The 15,807-nt window shown below is 36.4% G+C and overlaps 1 protein-coding gene across 2 annotated transcripts in view; it reads right to left on the bottom strand.

The window, feature by feature from the left end:
• Positions 1 to 388: 388 nt before the first annotated feature.
• Positions 389 to 15,807, bottom strand: part of LOC108134712 (hemicentin-1) — an 89,595-nt gene continuing 74,176 nt past the window's right edge. Inside the window, exons 8-10 of one of the 2 annotated variants that reach the window (XM_017255110.2) lie at positions 8,924 to 9,292; positions 2,280 to 2,326; positions 1,887 to 2,002 (exon numbers count right to left, since the gene is read on the bottom strand). In XM_017255110.2, the coding sequence (XP_017110599.1) occupies positions 2,298 to 2,326; positions 8,924 to 9,292 (398 nt within the window). In that variant the 3' untranslated portion in view covers positions 1,887 to 2,002; positions 2,280 to 2,297. Of the gene's footprint in view, positions 2,003 to 2,279; positions 2,327 to 8,923; positions 9,293 to 15,807 lie in introns of both variants that reach the window. The other variant, XM_017255107.2, reaches the window with a different exon arrangement.

Here is a 15,807-nt window from a genome sequence, read left to right as displayed (position 1 = left end):
CTTGTGTTTATGTGTGCCACCTCCATTCACTGCTGTCAGTCAAATCGCAAAATATATATATATTTATAAATATTTTTGCTAAACAAAAAAATCTGGTTTGATTTTTGTTCTCGCTTTTTTGTTGTGTTTTGAAATATATTTTTTATGGATTCCGGTTCGTTTGGGGCTTTTAAATGAAAAATTATGCTTTACTTATTTACAAATAATAAGTAGATGTAAATGTACGTGTATATGTATATATATATAATGTATATCCGCTTATCTGGTTTAGAGTGTATAATTTATATAATAAAGATTCTCGTTTTTGCTCGCATTGTTTATACCTTTGTTTTGTTTTGTTCAATAAACGAGATTTTTCCTTCTTTCTTGTTTGTTTGAAGTTTCTTAATTCGTTTTATTCGCTTTATTTTGTGGCATTTGCTCTTAAACATTTGCTTACTAGTTAAATTCATTTCGAAATTGTTTAAAATTAACTACAATTTAATTTAAGTTGCCGCTGCTGCTTATTTACTTTGCAAGTCAAGTAAATATATACAAATTACATATGTATTTACATTTAAGTCTTAGCTACAAAAAATGTTTTCCTCTCGCTGCTCATTTCGTGTGTGTGTGCCATTGTCAAAAAGTTGCAAAAACACATGTTAAGGTGGATTAAAAACACAACGCAACGCAACGCAATGCACAAACAAAACATTTATATATAACTCAATAGGTCTGCGTGGTTAACATAACTTAATTAATCGTTTTCTAGTTGGCTTAACGATAATTACAATTAAAATTTTGAATTTCAACACAAAGCTTGAACAAATGGAAAACAGAACAGTTGGGTTTTGTTAATTGCTAGATATTGTAAATTAAATTAAAGTTTTATGATTGGAGGATTTGGATTATTTTTGTTGTTTTTCGTTTTTACCTTACTCTTTTTCAATTATTTTCAATAATTTTTTTAAAGTTCTCTGTACTTTCGTATGTTTTTTTTTTTTTTTTTTGTATCATATAACTTACTTAAAGCAACGTTTTTCGTTTTTCTCAGATTTAGTTAAAAATTTAAAATTAATTTAAGGTAAGTTTTGTTTCCTTTTGTTTCGCTTTTTTTATTATTTTTTTCTTGTATTTTTTTTCTGGTTTTGTGGCAGGTCGTACTGTTAATGTATTTATATTACGTTTTTTTCGTGGATCTGTGCTCGCGAATATTGCACAGAACCAACAAGAATCACTTACGAGTTAATTAGCCTAAGCCTAGGTGAAAAGTGAGATTTTGTTTTCGATCAATCGCCTGCCCTCCGAAATTCCGAAATTCCGCCTTACAGTTTAAAGTTCGTTTGTTGCAACTGGGACCTAGATGACCATATTAATATTAACTACTACTTAGCTCTATGTTACCTGGTAAATCGTAACATTTAGTGCTTGTCCAGTGATGGTTTTTTAATCCGTGTGTGTGTGTGTGTGTTTTGGGTTGTATTTCTCTCAGTGTTGTGACAACAAAGTGCTGAACTAGAGCAATGATAGACCGGAACTCTAATGCCTAGGCTATGGTATAAATGTTTTTTGTTGCCAATAAAACTCAACACACGTTCGTCGTCGTATCTCTCTCAAAAACTAAGCTTACATCGAAGTAATATTATTAAAAAGAAGTATTCAAAATGGCCACTTTTCAAAAGATCTGCTTCTGGCAGTCGAGCAGGAAGTTAAAATGAGCATACAAAAAGAAATGATTGGTTTGGAGTTTGGATGATAATGGAATTTAGCGTGTGTTTGTGGTGTTTAGAGAATATTTGAAGTGCTGATTTGATTTCTTCGAATCTTCGAACTAGAATTTCCTAGACAATAATCTCGCGTATGACGCGACGATTTCTGGCATTCGGCGTTGTCGAATATTCGCCCTCGAAGCTGTCGTCGTAGCTGAGGGACATGTGCTGCTGCGGCGGCAGGACCTCGTCCTGTTCCAAGTGCTCCATGTTGTAGGGATTGGGCAGGCCGCTTACGTCGTGATATGGTGAATCTGGGGGAAGAGAATGGAGGAGTGGAGAAAGGGAAAATTGTTTAAATTAGTTTACCAAAACGGGCGGAAAAGCAACAAAGTCATGCTCAAACAATTAAAAACAAAATGCTAATCAAAACAAACACTATGTGCTGGCATAGGCTCAACAAAATCATAGCAAACACGAAATGAAGTCCAGGCAACTTAAAAATTCCGCATCATCACAGTAATGGAAATAATTTTTTTTCTTTTTTTTTTTTGCGGTTTTCATATGATGTCCTTGCCGACTTTAACTTACTTCAGCCTGCGCGCTCCGTTAGAGCGTAACATCCTGTATAATGTCCGCTATAGATTTGATTTCGGTATTTATGTTTTTTGTTTGATTTGTTTTTTGTTTGATTTATGAGTGGGCAAGACATGTGTGAGAGTAGTAGATAAAAATAGCCATGTTAGGGATAAATCAATAAACACTAATGCTTAGGTCTAGCTTAAAATGAACGAAAACCTATATGTATAAATAAAGTTTAAATGCCTAGTTTACTTTATCGAAGCTTTAAATTGTCAGCAACTTTTCGGACCACCAAAAAAGCAATTGTTTTAATTTACCAGCTGATTGCCCCCACTAACGACATTTAATTGCAGCACAGATTGCTGCATTTGTCGCCCCCATCGAAATTGTAAACGAATTAGAGGCATTCGATGAGGGTGGGCTCTGGCTCTCTGTCCCCCGGTAAACAGGGCATTAATTTATAATCAAAGGACTTGGCTGCCGAAACGCTTTGGCAAACATCTTTGTCTGCTACAAATTGTTGCATATTTAAGCGCATCCGCAGCTCTTTTGGCCATGCAAATCCGGCAAAGGATTCAGCACTAACAACCCCCACCACCACGCATTCCCACACTTAAGCCCCCTTTTCATTTTTTTTTTCTGTTCTGCTTTGGATTGCTTTGTGTGCCAAATCGCTGGAAAATTTATTGGAATTTGAATTTCAAAATAAGTAAAAAAGAAAAAAAAAGAGGAGCGAGAACGAAATCGCCGCATCGAAATGCTTTTTTGGCCGAATACCAATGTGTGAATGTCTCACTCCTGGGCTCTTTTTTGTTCACCCGTTTCTGCACAGGAAAAAAAAACAAATTTTACTGTTTGGAATGCTTATCAGTAAGAATAATTTCATTTATATTATATCCACTGTAATAGATTAATTTTTTAGCAAAGTTAAATGGAAAGGAACTAATCACAAAACGAATTAGGATATTGTGTTAAAAATAATTCTTTAAAAAAAAAATACATAATCTACTGCCTATATTTCAAACGTAAACGCTGCATTTTTCTCCCTGTGCTTGCGAATGTAAAACGTAAATCCTTTCTAACAACTGCTCTTTAACATATTCCGTCTCGTCCGACTGGCTTTTGCCCGACAACCAACCGCACCCCCCTCCCCGTTTTCCCCGACTTCTTGGTCGTGTGAAAATTCCTAAGCGCGTTTGTCGCCATCGCCCCATCGCCTAGGATTTCTTGTCTTCTTTTTTTTTTTGCACTCCACTTTGGCATCTGCATAAACTTGACCCAAAAACGTGAAGGGAAAAAAGGGAAAGCCAGCTAGTGAGCGAATCCTTTTTGCCCAACTATTTCCTTTTCGTAGATTTTCAACTGTTCGAAGATTTGGCTCCTGTAGTGGGTTCTCCTTTCCTCCTCTAGCGTCCACACATTTTTATGGCCAATACGTGAGCTGTGGATATTATGCGCATAACTTTATTGTGCCACGCCCATGTAGCCCAAAAACGCCCACCTTCTGGCTAGTGGTTTTTCCTGCTGTTTTTCAATTTCCATTCAGTCCTTTCCTTTCTCTCGCTCAACAACTTAATCGTTTCTGCGTTAAGCATACGCACTGTTGCCTTTTTTGCCCAGCTGTCTTTGCATGCAAATGTGTGTGTGTGTGTGTGTGCATGTGTATGTTGTTTCTAGACTCTTTCTCTTTTGGCCAAGTTTTTTGCTATGCTAAGCTCGTAATAACCCATTCGTTTTTAGTAAATTTTCAGAAACGTCGAAAGTAAACAAATTGCAGATGAGTTCATCCCACCGACACACAAACAAACTGGCTGGCCGGCAACACTTTCTCATGCATAGAAACAAGGGGCTAAAACGCTTATCATTTGTTGCCTTTTTGCCCAGTGGCTTTCTCCTGGCTTTCTCCTGTCTTCCCCCCCTCTGCCCCGAATTCTTTTGGCCCCTCTTCTCATCTCACAAATCCACTTAGTGTGTGTTTAGTGCTGTGGAGTTGTGTTTCGCCTCCTGCTGTTCATGTTTTTTCCACTTTTGTTGCTTAAATCCTGACTCATGTGATTTATGTGATTCCCTTTTCCCACATCCTTGCACTTACTACTACTTCTATTTTGGAAGCCATCCAGAAGACGGGATAAAAAGCGAAAAACCAAGGCCAGGACAAGATACTTATGGCACTTTGAATAAGTTTTCCTGGCATTTATTGCTCAGCCCAAAAGTAAACTGCATTATGGGCTTTTCAGCGAAAGAGATAAGAAGGCAAAAGAGGATACTTCTTCGAAATGGCGAAAACAGATTTGTGCGGATTAAAATCATCAGACAGTTGGCAAAGACAAATCTATGACAAATAAAATAGGAATTATTTGTCTTTGATTTCGATTATTAATTCATTTGCCTTTCCACTCTTTTGCATTTCCAAGGGTTGATTTCAAAATGGGACAAATATTTTTGTATACATTATTAAATCAAATTATTAATTTTCCTTATCATACACTTCCCCCTAATTACATTAGCCAAAAAAATATGTCAAACTTATCCACAGTACATATTTGCCCAAAAGTGTTCCGATATTAATCAAAATCGTTTATGTATATTCATGAAGTAGCAATTTGAATAATCTGCTAAAAGCTCGGAATAATCATCGTCTTGTTCTTCATCTTGTGGTTGGCTTTCACTCCTCCTTTGCCCTAATGATGAATTAAAGCCATTTCCTGTGGGTTACTGTGTGTGTTGCTGTGTGTGCGAGCGTCTGTTTGACAATATCCCAAACAAAGGCGCTCAACCAACTGACACAAAAGTCTGCATAATCAATCAGTCAGTCAGTCGTTGTGTCCGTCTGTCCCCCGAATATTTCCCCCCCTCTCCACCTCTCCTCCTCCGATGTGTGCTCATATATGTTCCAATCTTTATTCTCCGCTCAGCCTTCTTTGCATGTTAACAGATGAGCAAAAAATTTGCTTACGCAGCTTTTTGGCGCCTGCCGCAGACTTCCTTCCGGCCATGGCCAGCACCTCTTTGCCCATCCCCTTCCCTTTCCCCTCCACATCACATGCATTCTCTGATCACTCACTTACACAGCAAGAAAATATTGCTATTTGAATTTTACTTGAAGTTTGCTTAACTCTCTAAACAAATAAAATATATAATATCTGTTTATTTACTTACAACCAACATGTGTGTTTATTTAATCTTTGGCAAAATCACTGGAACTTAATATCTTTAAGCAAACAAACCTAATACTTGTAAAATTAACTTTTTATATTTTATTTTATTTGTAAATTCCAATTCTGAATATATTTGTTAAACGAAACTGCAAGTTAATGTTTACACTTAACAAGTAAAACATATAATAACTCTCTGAAAATTTTTAATTTATTTATTTGCCACTAATTTTTAATTTATGTAATCTTTGCTAAAATCACTAGATATTTAAATATTTTTGGTAACAATCTTGGGGTTTGTAAGTCTGCCGTTCTACAGAAATCACTAGAAACTAATTAAGTAATAGCTTTCTTAATTTTTTTAATTCTCTAAAAATTTCAAAAGTAAAACTAATTTTTTTAAAATTCAATTATACTGAGTAAAAAGGTTGCTATAAATATATATTTCTAAATAGTTTGTTGATTTATTATTTTCTTTTTAAATCAAAAATCAGAATATATTTATCAAGCAATATATTATTTTTCAGTGCACATGACTGCATTTTGGATGGCACAAAAGTCAGATGCCCGAGGAAGGGAAAGCGGGTCGTAGAATGAGCGATGAGGGGTCTCAAATGTGAGTTTGGCAAGTGTAAAAGCTTTTAAACATACAAACACAGACAGAGCCACACACTCGCACACAAGCACACAGACACTTGTACTTACAGGGCGACATTCAGCTGCATTTGCAAGCTGTGCATAAGCTGACATCAATGTAATGAAGATGTATTTGCATATTGTAGCACTGTCAATCTGCTGGCTGCCTTTAACCCTCCTCGTGCCTCTTGTCCTCTTAACCTTCTACATTAACCCTCTTCAGAGGCATTTCCCCCTTAAGTTTGCTTTGCTTTTGATGGCTCTTATGGGGGATATATCCACTATCTGGTAGCTAGTAACTTGCTTCTGATATTTTCCTCTTTCTTCGATAGTGCTGTTGCATTTTATTGACATGCACGAATAGTTTTGCTTTCTTTACATTTATTTTTTTACTTTATATTTTGTTTTATTGTTTCTCTGCGTTGTGCATTTCTTGGCCGAAAAAAACAGCACCAGTTTTCCCTGTGTGAACTTGCATTTTTTCGTGTTTTGGTGCCTTGCGTTTAACCTCAGTTAACAAAAAAAAAATGAATAAAGAGGACATAGAGGAGAGAAGCCTCCAGTGCTTTCTTTTCGCCTTCCTTTTTTATTGCATTTTATGTGCAAAGAGTGAGTGAAAGAAGGGCAGAAAAAAAGACTAACAATATTCAACAGCAACCAGAAACAACAACAACAATAATAACGTCCTGTGAGTTTTGGGCAATAAAAACCGCCCAAGAACAACAAGAAGCTGCTACCAAAAAATGTATTTTTTTTCTTTCGGGCTTTGGTGCTCATAAAGCGTAAAGATAACACACAAACACTCCACTCATAGTTGTGGCCAACACACACACACACTCACAATCCAGCACAACAAAAAAGTGGGGGAATATTACGCATACGACCCGCTGGCGCTTTACAGTCACCACTGCTCTGCTGATCCAACTCAAAAACAACTGTTCATCTTGGGCTTTCATTCGGTTTGGTTCGTTTCGTTTCGGTTCGGTTCGCTTTTTATTATTTAATATTTTAAAACACTTGCGGTGTTATTGGCATCACAATAACACAAACCACAAACAACAAAAACAAAAACAAAATTAAATAAAACGTGTTGAAAAGGGCAATTTTTGTATACCCTTGTGTTATTTTGCTTAGGGAGCAATAACAAAACTTATTTAGATATAAATGTCAACTTGTTGGGGATTTATTAAGAGTTTAAATGAGTTTATGACATTCCATATTTTAAAGAATATTATATTGTTTTTCAAGAAAAACCAATGTTTCTGATTTAATTTTTGACCGAAACCCAATAAGACCAAGTCCAAGTGTTTTACGAATATTAATTTCTTAGCCTGTGTTACTAAAAAAAGCCTGTGCTGTTAAAAAAAAAAAAATTCTTGTAGTATATAAAAACAATGTTATTAAAATATTTTTTAAACTGAAAAACCAATAAATTTACCACCTTAAATAATGCCCACAGTTTTTTTGTTTTAATTTTTTAGATGCAGTTTTTATTTTCTATATTAAGTAATGTTAACGAACAAAGATTGTAACTTTCTTGTAGAGCATACAAGTAATAAAACACGCATAACAACATGGGCCATGCGGCAGAAATGGATTCCGCAAAAATTCGAGCACATACACACTCGCACACCCATAGACAATCCAAAAAACAAGCTGTGTGGGAGCCAAAGGGCATCGCCAACCCCAACCCCAACCATGCCCCCCACATCCTGCCGCCCACTTCAGGTTCTTGTTGATGTTGATGCTTTTGCTGCGGTTGGTGTTCTGTGCCCGACTGAACTTAAAGTAAACTTGGCAAAGACTTTAAGCCAAGTCCAAATGTTCGAACAGCATATTGCCGAATATTATTTATTTGCAAACATGTCCCAATGTCCCGATGTCCCGCTCCCTTTGACCTTTCATAATTAGCATGGAAAAGGGGCGCAAAACATTTTAGACTGCCAGTGCTTAACTTGTCATAACTGAAAGCGAGCCAAAGCCCAAAATGCCAACAGAAATGTTTGCCGCTCTCACTTTTTTGGGTCCACACTTTTTGACATAGGCCAAACAAACCAACTTAGAGAATGTGGAAGCCAGGACCTTACTCTTTTCGGACTAGGACTGACTAAAATGCTAGCAGCTTAATGTGTCAGAAAATAGAAACTTTGGGTCGTTGGGTGGTTGGGTGGTTAGGTTCCTAGCTTGGCTCGGCAAAGTTTATCAATCAAAATTGGGGAAAAGTTGCTCCAACAAATCTCTTCGCAATCTATGTGTAATTTTCTGCTGTTTGCTTTGCTCTCATTATTTCATCGGAATTTATTCACTTCTTGTTCGCTTAGTTTTGATGAATGAGTGAAATTTCTACTAATAACTTTCGTTATCCCATGTTTATTTTCAAAAGTAATTCCATCTTAAGTCTTTCGATCCGATATTTATAGATAAAAAGCCTATTGGCTTTAATTGATCATTGTCATTATTTATCATGTACCTATTTACTGATATGTGTAAACTATCAAGAAAGGTAGCAAAATTATGTAATAGTAGTTGGACTGTCTTTTTTTCAGATTCTGACATTTTCAAAAGTATATATATTTTGAGTACGCGTAACTTTAAGATAATAACTATTTCTCATACACAATAATATTTTCATATAGTCTTTTATATAATTTACACTATGAATAAATCATTTATTTTGAATTTTAAGGCCGAGTTCTCTATAATTCAATCTAGCATTATCTCTTGAATTTTCTAATATACCTATTTGCTGACAATTTGATTTATTTGGCTTTTAAAACAAACACCGACAATTGTTTCAATAAATTTACATTAAGAATAACCCATTTTTATATATTTAATTAATATATGTTGAAGTAAACTCACCTAAATGCTGATCGACTCGCTTCTTGGGCTTCTGCACGGATGCGTAGGGATCGCTGCAGTAGTCCTGCCGGGACGGATTTTGGCTATTGCGCAAATTGTGGTACTCATCGCCCACTTGGCTGGGCGTGGCCGTCAGGTGCGGATAGGGGGCGTAGTCATCGACCGCCCCGTAACCTCCGTGGGTCAACGGATCGTATCCATAGGCGGGCTGCTGCTCCACATACTGATTAAGGGGGGCCTGGACCAAACCCTGTTGGTTGCTCACCGCCGCAGCCGACATCTTCACCTGCCACAGCGAATCCTGCGAGTTGACACTGCCGCCGTTGTTCGAATTGGAGTAGTTGTTCTCCATGTAACCCATGTTCACCCCTGGAAAAAATCGGAAAAACAAATGATGAATGAAATGCATGTTGGCTATCTTTTCACAGAAATGGTTAAAAAAATAAAGAAAACTTTTAAGTGACAAATAAAAGTTTGATATAAAAATGCAATGCATAATCTTCCAGTTAAGTAAAATTTTAAAGAAATTTAAAGGTATTTCAGATTTGCACCATTTAATTTTTGAATTTCTTATAAATTCATTTAAAAACATTTCAATTCTATTATTTACTCAAAATAATACATAAGCAATACAAATAATTAATAATTTACCATTGAATTCCTTTAATGTTTTACTATTTTATTATGATATTTCTTATAATTAAATTTAAAACTATTATTTTCTATATGTATATTTAAAAAAAGGCACCAAGCTGTTTGTTCTTCCAAAATATATATAACCAATTAAATTAGTTAATAATTCACCATTGAGATCCAATTATTTTAATCTCAATCGTACACGCATGTAAAGCATTTACTATTTGGCTCTATGCCAAGAAAAACTTTTGCTCGTTGGCAGTAAAATAAAATTTAATTAAAATTAAGCAAAAGTTTGGTCGCCAAAACAAAGTTAAAGTTCTCTTTTTGGGGGAAAAACTTTTGGGCTGGATTTTTATTGATTAACACATAAAAATGACAGGGGCATAAAATTTATTAACTTCGACTCGCAGACAAGGCGTAATTAATAGTTCATCACATTGCGCATACGCCGCGTGCGCCACTTAAAATCTATTCGAGCATCGTAAACCCTTGAAGAGCCCCAAAATTTTCCCATTTTGACAAATTTTTATGGGGTAACCGGATGGAGGAGCCTTTGTGTCCTTCGACAAGGAGCAGCTGGTGTTCCCATTTTCCCACTTTCTCACTCCTGCCAATCGAGACTTTTCCATTTTCATTCATTGTTCCCTATGCTTGCTGGTGCGTGCTTGCTGCCTGGGCGCATTTATTATTATTTTTATATCGTGATAAATCACTCATAAATATTAAACGCACGCTTGCCGACAAACAAAAACTTTTTTGAATTTTTAGGTGGCTGCGAAAACAGAGTGTGTGTTCCCAAAAGTATACAATCTTTGGAATTTTAGGGGATTTGTCACAGTTGAAAGGATTCGTAGGGCTTTTCATTTTTGTTTGTTCTTGAATTTTTAGAGAATCAGTTTTTGGCTCTTCTATCAAATTTTCTTTTTGAGCATACTAATTTACTTGATTTTACCTATTTTGAAATTTATCTAAGGACTTTATTCTTTTTAAAATTTCTTCATTACTTTTCAAGATGCATTTTCTTTTTGAGTGGGCTCAAAAAGTGCTCAATAAAAATGTTTGATTTCAGTGATTTTCCACAGATTGAGTGCCATATTTTTGAGGTTCTAAAATAGCTAGTGATTTGGGAAATAGCCTTAACCCTGGCACGTTGCGTGTGCCTTTTTTCGGCGACCGTTTTTATGGCAAGTTTGCGCTCATTTCGCGTGTCCTCAGCTGGAACTGCGACTTGGTTTTAGGGCCCCCGATTTTATGCCTCGTTTTGGTGGGCGTGATAATTTTTATGATTAGCCATAAAACTAAAACAGTAATAATATTAACTTCATTTACATTTCATGCGGACAACTTTTGTTTTTTGCTCTTTATTTGCTCAGCCAATTTGCATATTTGCTTGGGTAATTTTATGCCTCAACATTCTGCTTCATATACATTTTCCAATTGCAATGAGGGGGGAGGGGCAGGGTGGGAAAAAAACAGGGACCAAAACTTTTCAATTTGATAAGCATCAAATCTTTTGTCGGCGCGCAACTTTTGATTGCTGAAGTTTGCCAAAAATATTTGACCGAAATAACAAAATTTCCCTCTCCCTCTGGCTGATGAAAATATTTTAATGCATTTCCATTGTCTGGAGGGAAACAACATTTTGCATACTCCTTATTTTTTATTTTCTTAGCAATTAAAGTTTGTCAAAGTTTTGTGCATTGATTTGAGCAAATAACAACAACAGTTGCGGCATAGTTCTGGCCCAGTCACGCCTCCATTTTCCCCAGTTTTTCGCCCCCAAGCCCCAACAGCTTATTATTTAGCCCCGTCCCCTCTCTCTCCACTTGGAAAATCTTTTCATGTAAAAGTGCTTGGGCTGGTGAAAAGTTTTCCCTCTAATTCACTCGACAAACTTTTCAACCGGAAGCGCTTACAATTATGCAACATTTTTGTGCAGCAGCAACACAGCAACAGCAGCAGCAGCAGACGCACAATAAAAACAGTTTCAAATGCCATTAACGGTTAACTAAATAGCAGGCCGTGGCTCCGGCACCAAAGGGTTAAGGATGGTGGCCAACTTTTGCTGCCAGTTACCCGGCTTCTCCAACTGAACCCTAACCATTCCATCCCAACACAACTCAACTCATCCGAACTGAACTCAAGCCCAGTTCGGGATTTTCATGGTGTTCGGGGTGTTAATGGCAGCAGTTCGCTCCTTATCTGGGTTTCTTACTCAACACAGAGAAAAATAATCAGTGAGCTTTACATTTAAAATAGCAGATTGTTAAATTGAAATTCCAAAATGCTTCTTTTAGCTTATATAAATATTACAATTGTACTTGGTAAAAAAAACTAATTATATCTATTTCAGATATCGCAAAATGGTTTTGTTAAATACATTTTAATGCTAGCGTTTGAATGTTTAACTTTTGTTTAGATATTTCGCTGTCTTTAATATTTAATAATTTTAATAATTTTTTTTGGGACTCTTCATGATTTTGAGTTTGAAACCATGGGCTCAATAAATATTCCATTATTGTAAATTCATTTAATTAAGTTTTCACTTCAAGCTACAAGATGTTTTTGCAACTTCTTTGAAACTCAAAAAATGAAAATCTAAGAACCATATGTTGGCCAATTTTATTCTTTTTTTTCTAGCCATGTAGCAACGATTTGCCCTAGGATTTTCTTTACGATTTTCCCCTTTCCCGGATGACCTTTTCCTTGTTGCACCTTTAATTAGCGACGCGACTCAGAGACTTCGAGAGTTGAGAGTTGAGAGTCGGAGGCTGCTTGGCATTTGCCCTAAATGCGCTTAAATGTAGCAGGCACAACACGGCCTGTATTTTGCAGGAAATGGTAGAATGGGAAAAGCGGGGGGTGGGAAATGGTGAAAACGGGGTAGACGCACTAGTGCCGAGTTCCTGCACTTGCCGTGTTGCACTTTTCCGCCGCTCCATCCGCTTTTCCTGCATCCAGCTTCTTTTGTGTGTGCCCAAGTTAGCCCAAAAGTTTGACTCGCGCGCTGCAACAGCTTCAGGTTCTCAGATTTTTGTTTTTTTGTTTTTTTTTTTTGGAGGGGGTAATGAATGAAAAGCCTGTGGGGGCGTGGCAGGGAAAGTGGAGTAACTTTGTTAGCGAAACTCTCTCCGGAATTTTGCCTTGTTGTTCCTGATCAGCTGGGCATGACTGAATTTTTGGCCCAAGAATGTGTGTTGGGCAAAATGCAGCGACAGGTCAAGGGTATTGATGGTTTTTAGAATAATAACTTGAAGCCCTTGCCTTTGTAAGTAGAATTAACCAGCGATTCGCTATTTTTTCCCTGCTATTTCTACATTTAAGCCAATTAGTTGGGCCAGCTGCAAAAAACAAAAGCCCGCAAATTGGAACTCAGAGATGGTGTCTTCAAAATGTTGTTTGTGTGCGCTGTGGGGTTTTGGTTTGTTTTTGGTTTAGTTTGGGTCAGTTGGTTGGCCACTCAGTCAGCTGTGCCAAGGCTGCCGATGACCCCCCTTGAACCCATCGTGTTAGCCCCTCCCCTCACTTACAACTGAATACAAGACAAACATGTTCGAGAGGCAATCACTGCAAAAAAAAAGAATAGCATTGAGTGGAACAAAGAGCACCGAAACACTAAACAAAATTAGTTACTAGATTTTGAAAAAAGTTAAAAATTTTAATACATTTAAAGGCAATAAAAAAGGATTTATCAAATATAGTGTGATTGCTTGCCCCAAATATCTGATTATTTTCTGGTATGCATTGTTGAACTTAAATTTCTTTTATTATATAATTCATTTTTATTTTGCCTGAAGTTTCTTAACAAAATTCTTGCAAAATGTATACTGGTAAACCGTTGATTTTTAAATGGTGGAAGTAAGAAATACATTGTTAAAAGGTATAAAACGATAAATAAATTATTACAAGAATAGGCAGTAATTGTTAAAAAAAAATTTATTATTTTATAAAATTTGATTAATTTGCTTTGTTTTTTAATGTCATCTCAGTTTGAAACCATATTTTTTGGTTAAATTTTACAGTTTTCAAATATGTTTAGAAAATAAAAATATTTTTTTTTTTTTTTGATTTTTCGCCCACTTTTACATATTGCTTTGCCAACCCCCTTTTGGGCTTCGTTTTTAGGGGCACGCCAAACTATTTTGCGGCTATTTGCTTTGCGGGGCTGCATTTTAAGCCCAGCACAGAACAGAGGAGAACAGAACTGTACTGAAACTGAACAGAATGGCACACAGTACCCTCAGAATCGCATTGAAAGCACCCGCGACCAGAGGAATCCCAAACAAACCAAAACCGAACTAAACCAAAGCCAACTAAAACATGGCAGACATTTGTTGGCCCGACGCGCCGGTTCATGGCTTTATTTATTTAGCGCATAAATTTACCAAGCGCGAGATTCCTTCTGTTCTTTTTTTTTTCTTCTTTTTTTTTGGCCCCAGCTATTTTATTTTTATATTTTTATTTTTTCTCCACTCTGTATTTGATGGTTGGTTGCCTCTGCTGTGTGTGTGCGACGACGACATTTGTTTGCATTTATTTGGTTTTCCAAATTCCAGCTGCTTGTTTAGCTCTGCATTTATTTGCGGGAACATGTCCTAGTCGTCGTCTAGCCGTGGGCGAATTCTATATGTATTCCATAAGCACCAGAACCCTACTTTTGATTCTGCGCCAGGAGAGTGCAAGAAACTTTTCAACAAGTCAGAGCCAGATAACTTTAAGGTAGAGGATTTTAAACTACTATTTAATAATATTAAAGAAATATTTTTATTAGAGAAGAACACTTTTTGATACGGGATTATAGTTATTTCTTTCTGAAAATCCAGCTTACATCTAATTGAAAACCCTAATCAATTTATCACATAATCCACTATTGACATATTATTTAAAAAATTCCTTTTTATAACCCTGCACACAATTAGCTTAATTTTTTAATGCTTCTCCAAACGGCAGACTCCCGTCTTCACTCCTTTTATTGGCTGCACTTTCACTTGATTGTTTTTATTGTCGTTGCCGGTTTACATGCAAAGTTCATTAGGTTTTTGGCCTAGGTCGAAAGCAATTGTGGCTATAGCTGAATGGGAGAAGGGGTATCATAGGAGGGCAAACTCAAGGGGTGGCACGCCAAAGGACCTGAATTGGGTGGCCGTTAACGAGCCCGAAAAGTGCAGGCAACTACGAAAACGAACCACCAGAACTCTCAGTCGCAGACAAAGTATAAAATGAAGTGGTTTTTACACAGAAAAAATATTGCAGTCTTTACAAAAAATTCTGCGGGAGAATATAGGTCAATTAATTTCAAAATTTGAACTAGCAATAGTAAATTAGTAATTTAAAGTTAAAAATATGTATTTTTTTATAATAATCATACAATCAAAAAGTAATTTACAGCCATATAGCGGCTATAAAAGCCACCTTAAATGGGATGTTGGTTATACATATTTTGTTAAGAGAAAAATAAGATAGAAAATAAGTGAAAAATACGAATCTTTTGAATAAATTCATTCGTCAAAGTGTTATAAACTATGGATATATCTGTTTAACTTCCAGTTATTATCAAGCATAAAGCGATACAAAAAAATTGGATATATACATTTTTCTCAGTGCCAAATAAGTGGGGAGTTTGGGCTTTTGGTAGAGCATCTGCCAAAGGACATTTTGTTTGGGCGCCGTGTGTTTGGGCTCTTCGCCTGCGGCTGCTCCGCTCCTTAAGCGGCAATTAGCGCTCACAATGCAACCGAGGAGGGGCAGGAAAATGGGGAAAAGGGAGTTTTCCCAACACTCTGCTTCCTTTTGCATTTCGTGCACTTGCAACCCTTTATTATTCATGCCACTTTCACTTGGCAAATTAGCTGTTACTGCAACTCCTTCTTTTTCTCTTTCCACAATCGTTTTTAAATGCAATAAAGTGGCAAAACCACCCCACCCCACTTCTCTCTTCTCTTAACCCCTTAATGCAACGTGGTCCTTGCCAGACTAAGCGCCTTAAAATTTTAATTGGCCTTCGAAAATAATTGAAACACGAAAATGGCAAAGCAAAGTGCTGCTATTTAGAGGCTTAACAACTTAAAAAAGTAAATTTAATTGTACAATGACCAGTTATAGGATAATTTCTGCTATCTTTTTGTGGTTGAAAAAAAGGCATTTCTAATTTGCGCAACGTTTTTTTTTCCTACCCAAGTTGTTGAAAGGTTAAAACCTTCCAAAAGAAACAAATGTGTGTGGTTGAGTGGGCAAAAAAATAAACG

The sequence above is a fragment of the Drosophila elegans genome, unplaced genomic scaffold, assembly GCF_018152505.1.
Source record: "Drosophila elegans isolate 14027-0461.03 unplaced genomic scaffold, ASM1815250v1 contig_814, whole genome shotgun sequence".
Lineage (NCBI taxonomy): Eukaryota > Metazoa > Arthropoda > Insecta > Diptera > Drosophilidae > Drosophila > Drosophila elegans.
This window is presented reverse-complemented; position numbering and strand designations above follow the sequence as displayed.